The sequence below is a fragment of the Syngnathus acus genome, chromosome 1 (assembly GCF_901709675.1).
Source record: "Syngnathus acus chromosome 1, fSynAcu1.2, whole genome shotgun sequence".
Lineage (NCBI taxonomy): Eukaryota > Metazoa > Chordata > Actinopteri > Syngnathiformes > Syngnathidae > Syngnathus > Syngnathus acus.
In genome coordinates this window covers 4374091-4392694 of record NC_051087.1, presented here as the reverse complement: position 1 = coordinate 4392694, position 18604 = coordinate 4374091, and the positions used below count along the sequence as shown (strand labels likewise).

Sequence of the window (18604 nt, the reverse complement as noted above, 5' to 3'; positions counted from 1 at the left end):
TTGATGAAACACTGCCCTCTGTTGGAGAGGACCAATTACTACAGAAACCCAACTCAGAAGGATTTGCATGACCCCATATTTTAGTTTCTGTAAAGTCGTAAGAATTACATTAATAGGAAAAAAACATTTGAGCAAATATTTTATTGGCATTTGTAGGTTAATTGTTTTGAACAGTAATAACATTTCCTAAGGTTTGTTTTTAAATGTGTGCTCAGCCAAATACACTGACAATAAATGAGACTTCACTAACAAAATAAGGTATAAAATGTTTATTTCCTCAACCAAGCAACATGGCTTAAAAAGAAAAACACTAAAACAAGCAACAACATGTTAAAATTAAAAAAAATAAACTTGCCAACATGTAGTGGCAGTGAGACACTGCTTCTTGTTTTCCTTAACCCAAAAAAAAAAACACTTGAGGGACATCACTGGAAACTTCAGATTCATCTGGACTGTTCAACTGCAGATAAAAAAAGGAAAAAGAAGCAGAGCAAAAAATTAAAAACCACAAAAAAACAGTTTGTTTTTCAGCGCCTAAAAATAGTTTATTTGTGTTAAACGAGTACAGAATTAGTCAACCCCTCGGTGCAGAGAAGATGGATGATCCTATCAAAACAGAGAACTCACTGTAAGTGGAGATATCAATCTCCTCTGGCAACTCGGCCACATTGACCTCAAAGCGATCTTGGACCTCGTTCAGGGTCTTGGCGTCAGTCTCGTCGGAGACAAAACTGATGGCCAGGCCTTTGGTACCGAACCTGCCGGCGCGGGCCACCTGGAAGGTGGATGATGAGGAAAAAGGTAAGCAGGATTTCAGGCAACAAGTCGTACGGTGGGAGGTTACTAATGCTCAACTTACTCTGTGCAGGTACGAGTCAGAATCCTCTGGCATGTCGTAGTTGAAGACGATGTTGACTCGCTCGATATCCATGCCTCGGCCGAACAGGTTGGTGGCCACCAGGATCCGCCGCTGAAAGTCTTTAAACTGCTGGTATCGGGATAACCTGCAATAGCGGATGCGAGGAAAAGATCATTTCCTTTTCAAGGTGACTTCTTGGATCCCTTGTATATGATGGCAGGAAAGGCTCATTTTCAAAAGTGGACACTGCGGGTTATTATTTACCTGTTCTATAAGCAAAAAGGAAATTTGCCATTTCCTTTAAAGGGCCACCACCCCACAGCCCTAATGCCAATGTCATATTCCCCTTTTCTAAAATAAGCAGAGATAACAGGCTCTTACCTCTGTTCCTGACCCATGCCGCCATGAATGGCGATGGCTGGGAAGTTCTGTTCCACCAGCAGCTGGGACAGGGCCACGCACCGATGCACCGACTTCACAAATATCACCACCTTGCAGGACCAATAGGATTAGTAAAAAAAAAAAAAAAAATCATCTTCATCTCATTGTCCAGGCTTCTCCATACCTGGTTGAACTCGAGCACGTCCAGCAGGTCAAAGAGCTTTCGGTTCTTCTCGCTGTCTTTCAGCTTGCAGTAGTACTGCTGCAGGCCGTGAAGGGTCAGCTTGGTCTCGTCGTCCACAAACACCTCCATTGGCTACGCCGCAGAAATTACATTAGTCTCTCGAAACATACATGATCGGTGACAACAAACGAGGAAATAGACATTTGCTAAGACAGACAAACACACTTGGTCGGACTTGAGCGCTTCGCCTGTAAGAGCACTAGCGTTGTCAGTTTACTTGTGACAACTTACATCCTGCATGAACTTGCGGCAAACCGGGCGGATCTCCTTGCTGAGCGTAGCGCTGAACATCATGACTTGCTTCTCGTGGGGCGTCAGCCGGAAGATCTCCTGGATGTCATGTCTCATGTCTGTGTCACATCATATAAAAAGATTGTTTTTTTTAAATAACTTGACTCTTCCATCACAGGCTTTCAACTATTACGCTCTGTGGTCTCGGCCAACGCTCCCCATCACCCACCAAGCTGCTCCAGCAACTTGTCGCACTCGTCGAGCACAAAGTGCTTGATGTTCTTCACGCTGAGGGTCTTGTTGCGGATGAGGGCCAGGGTGCGCCCGGGTGTGCCCACCACGATGTGCGGGCATCTCTGCCGCAGAACATCCTCGTCCTTCTTGATGGCCATGCCGCCAAAGAAGACAGACACTTTGACGTTGGACATGTACTTGGAGAAGCGCTCGTACTCTTTGCTGATCTGGAAAGCCAGCTCTCGGGTGTGGCACATGACCAGGACGGACACCTGGCACGAAGGAAACACATTAGCCTTCAAATAGTCACAGTTCATATTGAAGGGCTGTCTCATTACGTTCAATTTCAACAAAACCATCGCACTTCGCCATCATCTGTTCAGCATTTCATGATATACATTAACAGCTCCTTTTAAATCTGTTTTAGTGTTGAGATGTGCGACAAAAGGAGAACTTACTTGACCGTCCACAGGTTCGATCTGCTGCAGGGTGGCAAGCACAAACACAGCTGTCTTTCCCATGCCAGACTTGGCTTGACAGAGAATGTCCATGCCCAGGATGGCTTGAGGGATGCACTCGTGCTGGACTGAGAAGACAACATAATACTTGGTAAGAGTCTGGAAAAAGTTCCCACTTCTCAACATGAGGAATATGACCTGTAAACAATCATACTGTCCCCCCCCCCCCACACACACACACACAAAACAACAGGACATGGCAGATAATGCATGCATCGCTGACATTCACCTTCAGATGGATGCTCAAAACCACAGTCAATGATGGCACGGAGGAGCTCAGGCTTGAGAAGGAAATCTCGGAACCCGGAGCTGTGGATGGATACGTACGACCCCTTCACGGCCTTTTTGTTTGCCGGGGTCGTACTCTCCAGGGTTCCTTGGGGCTCCTCTTCTTCTTCGTAGTCCAAAAGTTCATGATCAACATCATGTTCAGACATCTGTGGGGGAGTTTAACATTTCAGTCAGGATCATCTCTGCGTTAACATTACTCGCGCCAATATATTTCAGGCTAGAAAATGTGCAAAAGACTCCAAATCCAGGCAGGCCGCATCAAACGGAGACGTGAAGTTTTCGAACCAAGTGATTACCATACCTCGTTATTAATAAGAAATGTTTAATAGGCCTAATCACTTAGCCGTAAAACGACGCACAGCGTGCTCAATGGAGCCGCTTTACCCTTCGTTCATCGCGGCTCGCTAGCAAGCTAGCACCTAAATGCGGAGCACGATTTAAATTCAACAGTAGCTCATGGAACGACACGGTGACGTTGCTTTGCATTCGTGATTTGTATTTTTATTTTTTTTATGAACAAACAGCTCGGAGTCAGCGGTAAAATAAGAGGATTTCTGTCGAGAAAATCGACCGCGCGTTAGCGCGGTTAGCTTGTCTAGGTTAGCCTGTTAGCTAGCGCGCAAGCATCAACTGGGGCCTATTTTACAATTGCACAACAATAACAATAACAACGAGTAAAAGGAAGCAGATGTTGCGCATGTCTATGCTTATATGGTAACTTGTATGGGTGACCATATTAAACGCGCTTAAATTACCTTCAAAAAGCTTTATTCTTTGTTTGTCCCAGCGACGTCGAAGAAATGACTCTGCACGCTAGCAAGTATTCACGGCACAGTGAGCCGCACACATCCGCGTTGCATTCAAGTACCCATCGACATAGGCACTCTCGCGTGAGCTTGTTACTGCGTTATAAGAAACGTAACAAATGCAGGAGTACAACTAATTCAACATTTCACTTTTACATATATTTTATTGAATACAGCTTTGTTGCAACGACTTGATTGGATAATCTAGGGTTGATTATTGATTGTTTGGTATAATTAATCCATCATAACAAAACGGAATATAGTCAGTTTTTAAATGTACGGATAATCCTGAAGTAGTCATCTGTGGGCCTCCAGCTGTTGTTCGGTGAGCAGCCGCGTGTTACTGGTTCCACAAGATGGTGGCAAAGCATCTAAAACGGAGAGGATGATAAACAGGGATGGCTCTACACCGGGGCTCGAGGAGCTGTAACCCCTTCAGAAATCAATTTACCAATTATGTGTGCATGCATGCTATCTGTTTATTTGTCCGTATCGTTCCGCCTGTCAATTCGCACCCAATTTGTTGCGCTCAATCGGCCTATCATGCATGTTTTCGGAATTTGGGGGGAAACCGGAGGACCAGGAGAAAACCCACGCAGACACAGGGAGAACATGTAGACTCCACGAGCCGGGGTCAAACCAGAAACCTCTGCATTATGCTCCACTGCGCCGCCCCTATCTATGAGAGCACCTCTGCCCAACACCTGCAAACCCCGCCTTTCATCAGAATAAATATCGACGGTGATTGGCTGTTCCTCCTCGTAACGACCTGCAGTTTTAGCAGGCGATTGGCTGGTGAGTTGTCAATCCGTCCTAGCTCCCCCCGCTGATTGGCTCGTTCCTCCTTCCGAAGTCTGCCTGCCATCCTAATTCCGAAATGATTTCCCCGTCGAGATTGATACTGCCGATCCCAATGTTGAGTCTTCGGCAACGCCACGTTTCTTGTTGTCATGTTTATAACAGCTGATTCCAAACTAAAAATATATACATGTTGTTAACCTATTCCTGTCGGCTTAAATTCGGATCGAGCATAGCAGTCGGGGCTGACAGCGCCGGGAGGGATGGCACTGCGTTGGACGCTACCCGGGTGTGTGTCGTCTTCGACGGTCCATTAAATTAGGATTAAATTAATTAGCCGATACCAGGATCGGTGTTAATATTTATTCAGGGAGACTCAAACTGCGCTGGCGCGGAATGGAAAAACGCGTTTGGTAAGCATTCATGTTTTCTATTTGCATTCATTTAGCTCGGTGACAATGTTGTTGCGGGACCACCTTGGCTGCTCGTGTCAAATTGCACTGCTAAACTACAACACAGGCCCATCGATGGATGTCGACATAAATGTCTAAACGTTCCACTCCTCCTCGTTTTAACATGTGTGCTCGTTTTCCGTGCTGCATTCCGTCGCATGTCCTGTCAAACAAGACACCGACATTCATGTTCACTAGCATACCCAGTATCTGCATTCTTATTTGTTGGGGGGGGGGGGAATGATGTCGCATGGCCATGTTGTGTTGTCCTGCTCTCGTCTTACACTGTTACACAACCATGCTGCTGTCGTGGGAAGCCGGTGGTATATGCACTCCCTCCCGGGAGGAGATGTCATTTAAGACCACAGATGTTAATTCCGCCTCAAACGTGGATTGACTGCACACGGCGGGCTGGCCTGTTCGGGTCTCCTAGTTACAAGGCAGGCCCGCTTAGTACGGAAGATGAGCTGTCATGTTGGTGACAGAGACTTGTTAATTATGGAAAATGCTGAAGCATTTGTGGAGGTCATGCTGCTGTTTGAAATGCGAGCCGAAAGTGGTTACTCCATTTTAGACTCTGGCCTTCCTGTGTGGAGTTTGCATGTTCTCCCCGTGCCTGCACGGTTTTCGTCACGCATTCCAAAATCATGCCGGCTGATTGACCTCCCCAAACTTTATGGATGGATGTTTGTTTGTTTATATGTGCCCTGCGATTCTTGTGAGGATTAAGCGGTTCAGAAAATTATTCCGGACTGCACCACACCGGACTCTAAGGCCCATTTTAAAACTTTGTCCTTATATAAGGCGCACCGAACTATAAGGCGCACCATTAATGCATCATGTCAGATTTTTAATCCAAATCATTCTCCATTTTATCTTTTTTATTTCAACTTCAAACGCAACAAATTACTTTATAATCACAAAATAATGATCCATAGTCTTTTTGATTCATGATTCATAGTCTTCAGCAGGCCACTTATGATTGATTTCATGACACAATGCTTTGGGCCAGTTTAAATTTAGGAATTTGGTCCATATATAAGTCCGGTCCGGACTATAAGGCGCACTGTCGGCTTTTGAGAAAATTGTAGGTTTTTAGGTGCGCCTTATAGTCTGGAAAATACGGTACTACGCGTGTCCTCTGTATGTATATTAGAACATCAGGGCCCCTGCAGGGGAGTTATAGGAAAACTTTGGTAATGATTCATCCAACTGACACGTCTACTCAAAATAACTCTATTCCAATTCCAAGGCTTTGCTGACCAAGCTGATCATTGTCTTTTTGGTTGTAATCTTGTCTCGAACCTAAGAAGAAAAGATGAAGACAATGAAATGATTCTTAGGCCTTCCTGTGAAATCCTTCCGGCTTGCAAAAGGCAAATCACACGTTTTTGTCCCAAGAGGACACAAATCTTTTTCTCACTTCCTGGTGATGTTGTTTGTTTTTTGTTTTGGGTGCTTTAAGTCTTGATCTGATCTCATGGGCGCAGAGCAAAAGGCACTTGTGACTCACCCCTTTAGCTTATTTATTCCGTACTTGTCTCTACTCTGACCTCAAACAACAGCTATGTGAGAGTTAGAATGTCATTGGGATAAACAATCGGAATATTGTATATTTGTGTGACTGAGACAATTAAAATCTGTAAATATTGTTGATTTAATATGTGTATTGATGGCTTTATGAAATACTGGACCGGTACCGATGTAAACAAATGTTACATTAAGTGCAGTATACATTACAGCTTGGCTAATTGTGTTGTCATCCAGTTTGGAGCTGCCAATAAGTCCTTCAAGCTTCCCGTGTCATTGTGTGATCAATGAATGTTTCAATCGGCTTTTGAAGGTGATAAATAAACATGTCAGTATTAGCACTTAAACAGTCCAAACAACAACTGTAAAGTAATTGATGGGTTTGCACGGCTGTTTCCAGACCATTTCCGCTCGCAGCAGCACTCAAGGGAACCTATTATCTGGAGAGTGATGCTATTAACTCAATTCAGCACAGGAAAGCTTTTGTCATGATAAACATGAACAGTATGTAAGGCACTAAAATGGAGAAACCCTTCCCATGTTTTATTTTTTCTCGAAATAGAGCAGTGGCTTCAGCCATTAAACCTAAATCATTGACACGTTTGTGACGAGCTGGTTTAATCGGTAGCCGATTCCAGTGTATGGAATCATGAGTCTTACTGTCTTAAACACAATCACTGGAGTTGTCAGATGCAGCGTTGAAGAACATAATCTGATTCTGTTGACTCAATCACTGCCGTATCAGTTAAAACTGAAGTTTGACGTCTATATCCGTCAATGGAGCGAATGGGTTGCGTGGGGGTCAACATGTTGATCAAAACAACCATCCATCCATCCATCCATCCAATTTGTGTAGTTAATTTATAACAAAATAAGTCTCGAGCAGCTTGACAATTTCACGGATGACAAGAACTTTAGACATCCCATGTATCAAACGGCTAGCCACACATTACCGAGAAGGTCGCCCTGGAGGCAAGGCTGGTGGAGCGCCCTTGAGCTCTGAGCTCATCATCTAAGGCAGGGGTGTCAAACTCTTTTTTTTTTTTCGCGGGCCGCATTGTAGTCATAGCTTCTTTCGGAGGGCCATTATGACTGTCAATCCAAATAAATGTATTAGCACCTCATATTATATACAGTAAAAGTTACAAAACAAACTGACAAATAACTCCTTTTCAAATCAGACGAGTAAAAACTGGTCAAATATGAAAAAAAAAAGATATTAAAAGTGAAGACAATTTGCAATTCTAGTAATGACACATGAAGTTGATGCACAATCTGTCTTTGCGGGCCACATAAAATGATGTGGCGGGCCGTATCTGGCCACCGGGCCTTGAGTTTGACACCGGTGATCTAAGGGGAAAATGATTTGCTGCTCAGGGAGAACATTCAACTTTGACATACAGTACGAAGCAGCATTTTAAAGAAATGTATGAGCACACAAAGGCCACACCTAACAATATATGGACCGCCCAATCATTATACATGACTCAACCTATGAATTCATATCAAAACGACAGCAACACAAACCATCTGGGCGGGTTTTGTTTTACTTTTGAATCATAATCCAGTCATTCGTAGTCATGCTCAGAACATCTAGGCTCCCTCGCCTTGTCAGAGGCCTTCACACTATCCTTCCAATAATGAAGTGCATCATCCGTCGCTCTGCTGGTAGTCATGCGTGATTTACACATTTCACACTCTGACCCCCGACACTGAACAGTCCTTGTCTCGTCGCTGAGACGTCTCTGAAGGGTCACGGCCGTTTCTCGGACAAAGCAGACTGTATTCCCAATGCTTGGGTCATGTTTGAAGTTATTTTTGAATGGCTTCTAGTTCAGATCAGGTTTGTGTCAATGGCGACATCCGTTGAGTTCTGCCTCGGTGAATCCATTTTGTCGCTCCTGAGTATAAAGCTATAGCGGGTGACTACTTTTCTTTCCGCAAAAGTGATTGAGCTTGTTAATGGCTCTTTTGATTGGGCTGGTTGCTGCACATGAATGCGTCCTTTGTTTCATCCCAAGCACTGTTTTCTGTGTTTACATTTGTTTTGTGTCCAAAAACTGGGTTTTTATACTCTTAAATTGAAACGGTGCTCTCAGTAACATTTTCATGCTGTGTTGATTTGCCAACATAAAGATTGTCTTGGTACGCTAGGCGTTATCATGGTTGAAAAAGTAATGAGAATTGCCATTCGTGGAAAAGTCAAGTTAGTTCTGGTGTTTATTTCAAACGACCTTGTAATGCGGCGAATTTTCTTTGTGCTAAACTTGCTTAACATGGGCAAGGTTGCGCTCAAGACATAAGTGCTTTAAATAGCCCGAATGATTGAATAACTAACAGCGGAGCGTGGACACACTCATGATGTTTTAACATTCATTAAACAACCCATGGAAACAATGATGTCATCAAGAAGTTCCATGAGCTTCAAGTGGTTTGTTTATGAAATGGGTTTCCATGAGTAACTTGACTAATGTGTTCTGTTTTAAACTCTCTCGTCTCACATTTTAGCAGCTTTTCTTTTCTGGAGTTCTTCAGGCTAATTTCCGACAAGGTTGTTTTGACTGCGGTGTAATGACTCAAGAAAATGTCCGTGTGTGTTCTGAGTCACTATGACATCATTGGCGTGACTTCATTTTTGGAGACTTTGTCTTTGTGGGCATCTCTACCGGTGTGTCTGCTTTGTGGTTCCTTTTTTGTTGCGCCAATCACGGCTCTGTTTGCAAATGTCACATGACCAAATAACAGCTGTCGTCATTGAATATTTTTAGAATTGATTATTCTACCAATTATTGGGTATTAATTAGTGAATAAAAAGAACTAAACAGTTCATTAATATCATACAAGAAGGGTTAATGGTCATCTTTTTCCAAAGTAAAAGCAGATGTTTGCAAATGTTTTTTATTTTTGATTAAACACAAAAAATAGCTTTGTCTGTTTTTATTAAGGTCTAGAGAATTATTCCTTAGGAGAGCTTGAAGTGGGAAGATTTCAAAAATGACTCTAAACAATGACTTGATTTTTAAAATGCAAGGCGATTACTTTGCTCATCGGTTTGTTGTCGATTTAATCGATTCATTTTGACATTGGTGAAAACAGGTGAGCACCTGTGATATCATTATTAGTCAAGTGGCCCAACGGAAAGTGACACTATCACATGGGGTCTAAACATAAATTGAACTTATCACTTCATAAAATGACAAATTAGTCAAGTAGTCCGTTAAAGAAAGTTTCTCCTTTCCTCTTCATCAGGTTTGAAGACCTCTGATCCTATTGGCTCTTCAGCCTGGCAGGTGACAGTCAGCTGACATCCTGACAAAGGAGAGACCAGAGTGAGGCGAGGCGAGGAGAGTTTCCACTTGCGCAGCTTCCCCACACCGCAATAAGCGACATGTCAATACCCAGCGGCAGTCCCGAGCGAGAAGGCTCAGGCCAGGTTCCGACACACCTCGACTGCCCTTCGTCCCCTCCCGCTTTGGATCCCGATCCACTGTCGACGGGAAGTCCGGTCCTCAGCCCAGACTCCTCGTCCCATGATGCCGCGCTGTCAGCGCCCGCAGTTTCCCCGGCGGACTCGGAGAACCTCAGTCCAGATGAACTGGAGCTGCTGGCCAAACTGGAGGAACAGAACAGGTGAGAAATATTGCTTGAATTATTTATTATGTTATATTTTATTGTATTATTTTATTATATTTTAGTATATTATATTTTTGTATATTTTAGTATATTATATTTTATTATATTTATTTAAATTCAATGCAAAAAAAATATATAAAAACTTCTTATGTCATTGGTTCTCATCCCAAATTTTTTATTTTTTTAAATAGCTATTGGCAAATATGTGAACCTGTTAACAAACTGTGTCTTCATGACTCGTACCTGTGCCTGCAAGATTACTGGAGGCCGACTCCAAGTCCCTGCGCTCCATGACGGGCTCGCGACGCAACAGCGGCTCTTCGCTGGTTTCGAGTTCCTCGGCTTCCTCCAATCTGTCCCACCTGGAGGAGGACACTTGGATCCTCTGGGGCCGCATCGTCAACGAATGGGAGGAATGGAGACGCAAGAAGGACAAGCTTCTCAAGGTCAGTTCAGGTTGATCTTATTCCTGCTGACCGCCTCTGTTCCCCTTTGTGTCGAGGGTTGAGTCGAGGCATTTTTCGTGGAAATCTCATCAAGTTTCCAAGTATACCGCCAGACAAATGATGCCTCTTGCAGTGATTGACGCAAAAGAAATGATTTGCATTGCCATGGCAACACAATCATCATCATCTTGAGGAGACGCGCGCCTTTGTGTGCGTCTGCAAAACCTCCAAGACGGCAAAATGGATGAGAGGAGGGACAGCTGAGTGAGTCAGGATGGAACAAACAAGCTAGGAGACATTTGGACAAAACATAACTATGATGTAACGGCGCCATAACAACACGGATCCTAAAAAACATGTTGTTAAATCAATAGTTGTGTAGTTTTCTGATTGAGGATTAATTGATGGACGTGTCCTCCAGGAGTTAATCCGGAAGGGCATTCCTCATCACTTCCGGGCCATCGTGTGGCAGCTGCTGGGCAATGCCACGGACATGCCGGTGAAGAATCAGTACTCGGAACTGCTGAAGATGTCATCCCCGTGCGAGAAGCTGATCCGCAGAGACATCGCTCGTACCTACCCCGAGCATGAGTTCTTTAAAGGTCAAGACAGCCTGGGCCAGGAAGTCCTCTTTAATGTCATGAAGGTAAAACCACTCTTTTTGAATTACATTATCTTTTTCTTTTTTCCATAAAGCATTCAAATTTAAAGTGATAAAACCACAGCATTGTTTGCTTTATTATTATTATCTTGTCACACTTGTTTGCTAGTCTTTTGCTAATGGAAAATATTTTGATTATTTTGCATTTTTGATTATGTTTAAATATACTCGCCGTTCAAAATAGCTCGCAAAATAAATCGCTTCCGTACGGTTTTGCAAACTGCTGTAAAATGAACCAAGGTCAGCTATTCCGAAAACGAGAGCCCATTTTCGGCAACTTTGATTTTTTTCACCCAGATGTTTAAATATTTACATATTTTTCAGGCTTACTCCCTTGTGGATCGGGAGGTTGGTTATTGCCAAGGTAGTGCGTTCATTGTTGGCCTGCTACTCATGCAGGTAATGTGTGTTCTTAAAAAAAAAAATAATAATAATAATTAAAACAGCCGTCTGTGTGTTATTGCTAACGATGGAATTCTCTACTGTCAATTTTGCACCAGATGCCCGAAGAAGAGGCTTTTTGCGTGTTTGTGCGTCTGATGCAGGAGTACCGTCTGCGAGAGCTCTTCAAACCCAGCATGGCCGAATTGGGACTTTGCATCTACCAGTTTGAGTATCTTCTACAGGTAAAGAGCAAGCAGGAGAAGGTTACATCCACTAGAGGGCAGCAAAGCTATTATTTTTTTGTCTGATTCTCAATAACAATGCTATTTTATTGTCATATCAGGAACAACTTCCAGATCTTAACGTCCATTTCCGGTCCCAGAGTTTTCATACGTCCATGTACGCCTCATCTTGGTTCCTCACGCTGTTCCTCACTTTTCTCCCTTTGCCCGTCGCCACGCGCATATTTGATATTTTTATGTACGAGGTAGGAGGATTTACTTCATCGATGGTAACTTTTGTTTGTATTGAGTCGGCATATAAAACTAAATTGTGAGACCTTTCCCCCGAGGGCCTGGAGATCATCTTCCGTGTGGGCATGGCCATTCTGCAGTACAACCAGACGGACCTCATTCAGCTGGACATGGAGGGCATGTCACAGGTGCTGAACTTAAATAATGTTCTCAGGACTGTCACTATAAAATGTTGTTTTTTTTAGAATCGATTTAGTTTGTGCCACGATGGAATATTTTGTTGCAAATTTGTCTTCCAGCATTTTCAGAAGGTGATCCCTCACCAGTTTGACAGCTGCCCAGACAAGCTGATCCTCAGGGCATACCAGATCAAATACAACACTAAGAGAATGAAGAAGTGAGCGTCCCTTGTTAACCTTGTGACCCCCCTCCCCCCTCCTCCAAGAACCAAATGTTTAAATCTGAATTTGAAAATTCCTCTTATTCAATCAGGCTGGAGAAAGAATATACCACCATCAAGAACAAAGAAATGGAAGAGCAAATTGAGATTAAGGTGTGTTTGTTTGCTGGATGTTTTTCACGACATCACTTCCAATCTAAGAATTCTTTTTCAATTTGTTAGGGAACCGAGCGAGGCTCCGCTTAACACACAATCGAAAGAATGCTTAACGATGAATCGGCTTTGTCTGCTCTTGTTTTCAGAGGCTGCGCACAGAAAATCGACTACTAAAACAGCGGATTGAAACCCTAGAGAAGGTCAGAGACGAACTTTCCGCCTTTACCGACTGTATTCTTTTCCCTCCTCTTCAAAAAAAAAAAAAAAACTATTTTCTGACTGATCTCCATGCTGTTTTCCCTCATCTTTTCGGTTTCTCTTCCTTTCCTGTTCTACTCTGGGCTTTGGTTGTGGCCTCTCGTTTCAACATCTTGTTGCGTCCCTTCATTACGCTGTAGGAGAGTGCCGCTCTGGCAGATAGACTCATCCAGGTAGAGTACTGAATGAACCGCTTCCCTGCTCGCCTCAGACCTCTCCTCAACAACAAACTCGGGTTTTGCCGCTTTTAACAAATCTGCATGTAAAACACTTTTTTTTTTTAATGTGATTATAATATTTCGTCCACAAACCTGTTATGTGCATGTTCATTTATTGTATGATTAATTGTTTATAAAATTGTACGGAATGACACTTCCATGATGAAACTGTGCAACTCCTGCATGTGGCTTGGAAACACAATTTTGTGATGCAAATATTTGGATTTACACTAATTGCTTGTTTGCTTTCTTTATAAGAACTCTGCATTGCCTTTCTTATTTAGGCAAAGGAGTACATTATATGGAGGAAAGTAAAAAAACTTTTCTTTTTTTTAATCCTGACCAGCATCAATTCTTGAGTTGTCCCCGAGAGTACCGATACCAAGTACTGATACCATTAGTATTTTTGCTACATATAATTTAAAAGCAAAAAACCAAATTATTTTAAAGAAAGAGCAATATATTCCAATATAAAAAAAAAAAAAAAAAGAATTATGAAATTTTTATTTTCTATTTAGTGACGGTAAAACCGCCACACCGATGTGTATCGCCTTCCGTCATGAGTACCGATCACTCACTAACCTCATTTGTGTAACATAAATTTACGCACGTAATAGGAAACGTCAAAAGCAATTGATTCTCAAGGACATGTACCACCCAGCTAGCTCTCTTAAAGAAAGCAAATACACTTTATCCCCAAATATAACCATTCCTGCAAAGCTTAACAAAAAATGCACGACACTATCGTTAACCCCTTTGACCTCAATTGGGATCTACTAATCTGTATTTTAGAAATGTCAAATGCCATTCTGGTGTGCTGTTCCAGGGTCAGGTGACCAGGGCGCAGGAAGCGGAGGAAAACTATGTGATCAAACGTGAGCTCGCCGTAGTGAGGCAGCAGTGCAACGTAGCTAGCGAGGGTCTCGAAAAGGCGCAGGACACCATACGAGAGCTGCAGCAACAAAAGGTAACCTCGGGAACAAAAATGGAGATGACAAAGAGAATTTCATTTCATTCTTCTTTGCTTCTGTTTAATTATTATTCATTTGAATCGCGCCCACGTGGCAATTTATGATGATTTGGAGTTTTACAATAGCATTACTTGTTGACTGTAAACACGCCGCAATGCTCCTTTTAGTACACGGAGCAGTTTGTGAGCAGTCTGCAAACAGAGCTGGAGCAGTCCAAGATGCGTGAGGCCGAGCTGCTGGGAGCCATGAAGGAACTACAAGACAAGGTGCTTGATTTGGAGAAGGTAAGTCACCTGACAGGACTTCACCGTATTTGCTTCAGCAGCCGAATTATGTTGATATCAGTTCAGTCAGATAAGAGATATTGTACTGAGTTCTCCCCATCTCCATCCAGAAGAGCAGCTGTTTGCCTGATGAAAACAACGTGGCAGCTCTGCAGGAGGAGGTGAAGCAAATGAAGCTAAGGGAGCTGGAGACACTCCGATCATTCAGAGAGATGCAGGACTCGGTCACTGAGCTCAACCAGCGCTGGCAGGTAAATCCACAACACGTAAAAGCCGCAGTTGTTTTGTCTTATGGTGTTTTTTTTTTACCCATCTTGTCATGCGTGTCTCAGCAGCATCACATGTCCCGCAGTGGCAGCACAGGCGGCGGCGGCAGCCACTGGAAGGAATCGCCAAAAAAGAACGCCATGAATGAGTTGCAAGATAAGCTGATGACTGTCCGTCTAAGAGAGGCGCAAGCCCAGGCTGAGCTACGAGAGGTCAAACTGAAGGCTGTGCAGCTGGAGAGCCAGGTGGGACACGTCCATCCATACCGCAGATATACTAACTGCTTGTCTAACAAGCTTATTTGGATTATTTCATGCAACAGCTAGTATAAAATTCCAGCGTTCAATCAATAGGATCAACCTACTAAAAAGTCATTTGCTGGCTTTCACTTCTGTTCCAGAATACCATTCATAGTAAATTGATTGGACGCCATGAGCAGGAGCGTTCCGCCCTCCAGGATCGCCTCCAGATGTCATCCAATCAGAACAAAGCTCTTCAGGCCCAGCTCAATGAAATTAAACGGAAGCAGGCCGAATGGGACTGCAAGGTGCGATAAGAGCGGGAACCAGCCCCGATTAAAAAGGAAGAAAAAAAAAAAAAAACATGTCGTTGCGAAGATGAACCACAAGGGCCCAAGCGGGAATTAACTCCTCCCACATTGTCCCGTTGACAGAGCAAAGAGGAGGTGATGGCCGTACGACTGAGGGAAGCCGACAGTATGGCCGCCATGGCCGAGCTCAGGCAGAAGATAGCCGACCTCGAAATACAGGTGAGGACGGATGAGGGTTGAAAACATTGAACTGACGAATGATCATAAAATATTTCTAGTCCTCAAGCATCTCCAGTAAAGCTCCTGGAGACTTTGACCGTAGGCCCATGCGTATGTCTTTCAGAAAGAAGAAGGGCTGATCCAGGGCCAGCTCAACCACTCCGACTCTAGGCAGTACATCAACCGGCTTCGAGACCAGATCACTGAGCTCAAAAATGAGGTCACTCACACGCATCGACACAAGTTTCCACTTTTACTGTAGTTGAGATAAAGTGGGAAGAAATTCTCTTTTGAAAATGCCAATGTAAATGTGACTTCAAGTCATTTCTGGAGTATGTAGGTGGCAAACAGGAAGCCATTGCATGTCTCTTCTGTCTGTAATTGATTCTGCAACAGATGGCAATGTTTTTCGAATGGCTCTCAATCAAAATCCAGACAATAGATTGTGACTTTTTAAGTTTAATTGCTGTATACGATATTATATATCTTTTATCTTTTATATATACGTATATTTTTTTTATTAGCCCTAACGTAATCATCACTGAAGTTCACCTGAAGCATATTCTTCTTTACTTTCCTAAAGTTGCAATAATAATTGAAAGATATTCAGTGACATTCTTTATTGTATCAAAATAATAACGTTCCATTTTGACATTATAAGAGCGAGCCAGTGCGTGCGTGCGTGCGTGCGTGCGTGCTGATTCTCAACCGAGGGGCTGAAATGAGACTTTTGCGGTTCTCGTTTCTGCTAAAACTCCCCCACCGCCAGTTTTTCACCAAAGCTGTGGCTTTACGAGGGCGAGTGAAACTCGCGTGCAGATGAAAAATCTCAGTGTTTATATGGTTGAGTCATATGTAGAGCGCTGATGCGGTGAGAAATAAATCCACAGATTATCGTCGTTTTTTATCACCTGGAACGAGTACGAAAGAAATGATAAGTTTACCAATAAAAAAAAAGCCATTGTGTCGCTATAAAGAAAATATCATCAGGTGATGCCAGACATATTGACAAGGAAGTTACAGGAGTAATGCACATAAACAGTTGTGTTCTCAAATGTGACATCCTGTTTGCGTTTCCAGATCAGGCTACTGCGAGGTCAGAAGGCTCGGGCTCCGGGTTCCAGGCTCACCGCCATGGGTGCCGACTACCAGGATCTGTGTCTGACCAGCCCCGCCTCAGCTGAGGGCGACTACCTGAGTTCTGACGAGGACATCCTCCATAGCCCGCTGCCTCCAAACGCCCTTTACCCGGCCATACCGGGCCCGTGTCACCCCTCGGCCCGGCTGGACAGCGAAGGCAGCACGGACAGCGAGGCGGAAGAGCGGACACACCCGGACCCCCCGCAGCTGTTCGGTAGTATGATGTGTGCAGAGGCCATGGAGAACTGATGAGCACTGGTTGGTTACTATGGCAACGCTGATGGACAGTATCTCTCCGGAGTGAGTGCATCCCTCCTACTTTATCCTTTCACAGAACGGCAGATTAGACTTATTTTGAAGGAAGAGTAAATTCAAAGTGTTCTATAAGCGATCCACTAATTACTTTGTGCAAGTGTACACTACAAGTTTCAGTCTCGTCCTATTATCTTTTTCAGAAGTTTGAGCGATACACCTCTTTTGTGAGATATTGTACCTGTGTGAGGCCTTGCACATAAAAAAAAAAAAATGTCCTCTACTCCAGTACATATCCCAAACAGACTGACATGGACCTGCAAAACTACTGCTCTGAAATTAATTGATGATGTGAGATGTGCCAGCAGCCTCTATCCATTTTGAGTTAGAATGTCGGAAAACACCTTTTTGGCTAACCGTTCTTCGCTGGCTTCATCGAAAGAGGCCCAATGAGCGGCAATGTGATGAAATAACGTCCATGCACTCATCCCTACCATTTCAACATCCTCAACATGCACTGGATGTTCAAAGTGCAAAGGGAAGACATACAAAAAAAAAGGAGGAAACTCAACATTGCCAAATTGTTTTTCTTTTTGTATTTTAAAGTAACTTATATGTTATGTAATTTATTTTGATATGATTTTTACTATTAAATATCGAACCGTATGTCTGAGGGTGACGGCAGATGTCCCTCCTTCCTTCCTGTATGAGCGTGTGCCAACCTCGTGCCACCACGTTTGTTGCCTGTCTTTGTGCTGTGACGCAAGGTGAGATGCTCCATGAGCTGCTATCATGTTTTATTTCCGAAAAATGAGATGTCACCCGCCCGTCATAAAATCTGTCTCATTGTTCGTTTGCTGCAACTAGCTACATTATGTGATAACGGACATTAGCATGTTTTACATATCAAATGAAATATCAAAACAACCCTTTGGTATGTCACTAAGATTTAAAATTTTTGAGTCAAGACCCAAAAGAAACATATGTTTGGATTTTTCAGTGAAAAATTGACATGATTGATTCATTCGCTTTTTTTTCTTTCCCGTGATCATCCGTCCACGAAAAAAGTGGAATTGGAGTTTCGTGTATGGACATCAAAAGGGTTAAAGAGGAGGTATTGCCAAGGGCACTGTTGCAAGTAACCGCCTTGGATGTCACAAGGCCTCTTTCTCTACCCTGGAATCTGTGATGTTGCAAAACTTCCTTCTCTTTCTTAAGCTTAACCAGACTGAGATTTTTGCCCTGTTGGTTGTGGGCAAACGCTGAGAAAAAAAAGTCTCTAATTATCTCTACCACTGACAATTTTTTTTCAACTCAATACTGGGCGATAATTGCTTTATCAATACAACCAATTAGACAACTGCCATCCATGGGTCTCCCCATGTTGATCATATATCAGTCACGTGCCATACTCTCCACACCTTGTCGCATTTGAACCTTATCCAGCAAAACTTTGGTGATTAAGGCAACAATCTGACATCACAGTGTTATCCATGGAGTGTCAAACATTTGTGTCACCTTATTCCCTTGCCCTCTTGCATTTGAGCTAATGTGCTTGTCGCAGACGTTTAATACAGCTAAAGCTTCTATAAAGTCTAGTACAATGAAAGACATGTCATGTCCTGTATCACAAGGACAATACTAAATAAAACTTTGAAATTGCAATTTTGCCAAGATTTGCTTTGTCTTATTTGACCTTAAAATAGCAGTTTGAATGTTTGAGCAAAAAATGTATTTATTCCAATAGTTCAGTTCAAAAAATGAAATTAATTTGATGTGTTAGATATGTCAGATGGTTTTTATTTTTTTTGTTTTGATGTTCAATAATTTACTGCTCAAGAAAACCCAATATTTACCATCTTGAGTCAGTGCATTTTTGAACAAGCAAAATAATCTTCATGATTATAATGTATTTGAAATTAGTCTACTGAAAACACCTTTAATGACA

The 18604-nt window shown here is 43.0% G+C and overlaps 2 protein-coding genes across 5 annotated transcripts; one reads left to right on the top strand and one right to left on the bottom strand.

Annotated features, from left to right (window-relative positions):
- Positions 1-254: 254 nt before the first annotated feature.
- Positions 255-3649, bottom strand: LOC119129692 (ATP-dependent RNA helicase DDX39A-like). The gene is made up of 10 exons (XM_037263071.1): positions 3514-3649; positions 2697-2904; positions 2408-2535; positions 1945-2221; positions 1716-1834; positions 1425-1556; positions 1241-1350; positions 860-1004; positions 628-775; positions 255-460 (listed from the first exon to the last, which is right to left on the bottom strand). Exons 2-10 carry the CDS (start codon positions 2902-2904, stop codon positions 444-446), a joined length of 1284 nt encoding a protein of 427 aa, XP_037118966.1. The 5' UTR covers positions 3514-3649; the 3' UTR covers positions 255-443.
- Positions 3650-4428: 779 nt separating this feature from the next.
- Positions 4429-18325, top strand: si:ch211-239f4.1 (EVI5-like protein). 4 transcript variants are annotated; one of them, XM_037262528.1, is made up of 20 exons: positions 4429-4775; positions 9594-9974; positions 10234-10423; positions 10845-11069; positions 11409-11483; positions 11585-11710; positions 11812-11955; positions 12040-12129; positions 12241-12338; positions 12434-12494; positions 12644-12697; positions 12896-12928; positions 13800-13940; positions 14112-14228; positions 14339-14479; positions 14564-14740; positions 14896-15042; positions 15169-15264; positions 15389-15484; positions 16345-18325. In XM_037262528.1, the coding sequence occupies exons 2-20, from the start codon at positions 9733-9735 to the stop codon at positions 16651-16653; spliced, it is 2562 nt and encodes an 853-aa protein (XP_037118423.1). In that variant the 5' UTR covers positions 4429-4775; positions 9594-9732; the 3' UTR covers positions 16654-18325. The 4 variants fall into 4 exon arrangements, with proteins under 4 accessions (XP_037118423.1, XP_037118413.1, XP_037118438.1 ...); XM_037262518.1 differs by having other exon boundaries at positions 14561-14740; XM_037262543.1 differs by lacking the exon at positions 12896-12928.
- Positions 18326-18604: the final 279 nt, after the last annotated feature.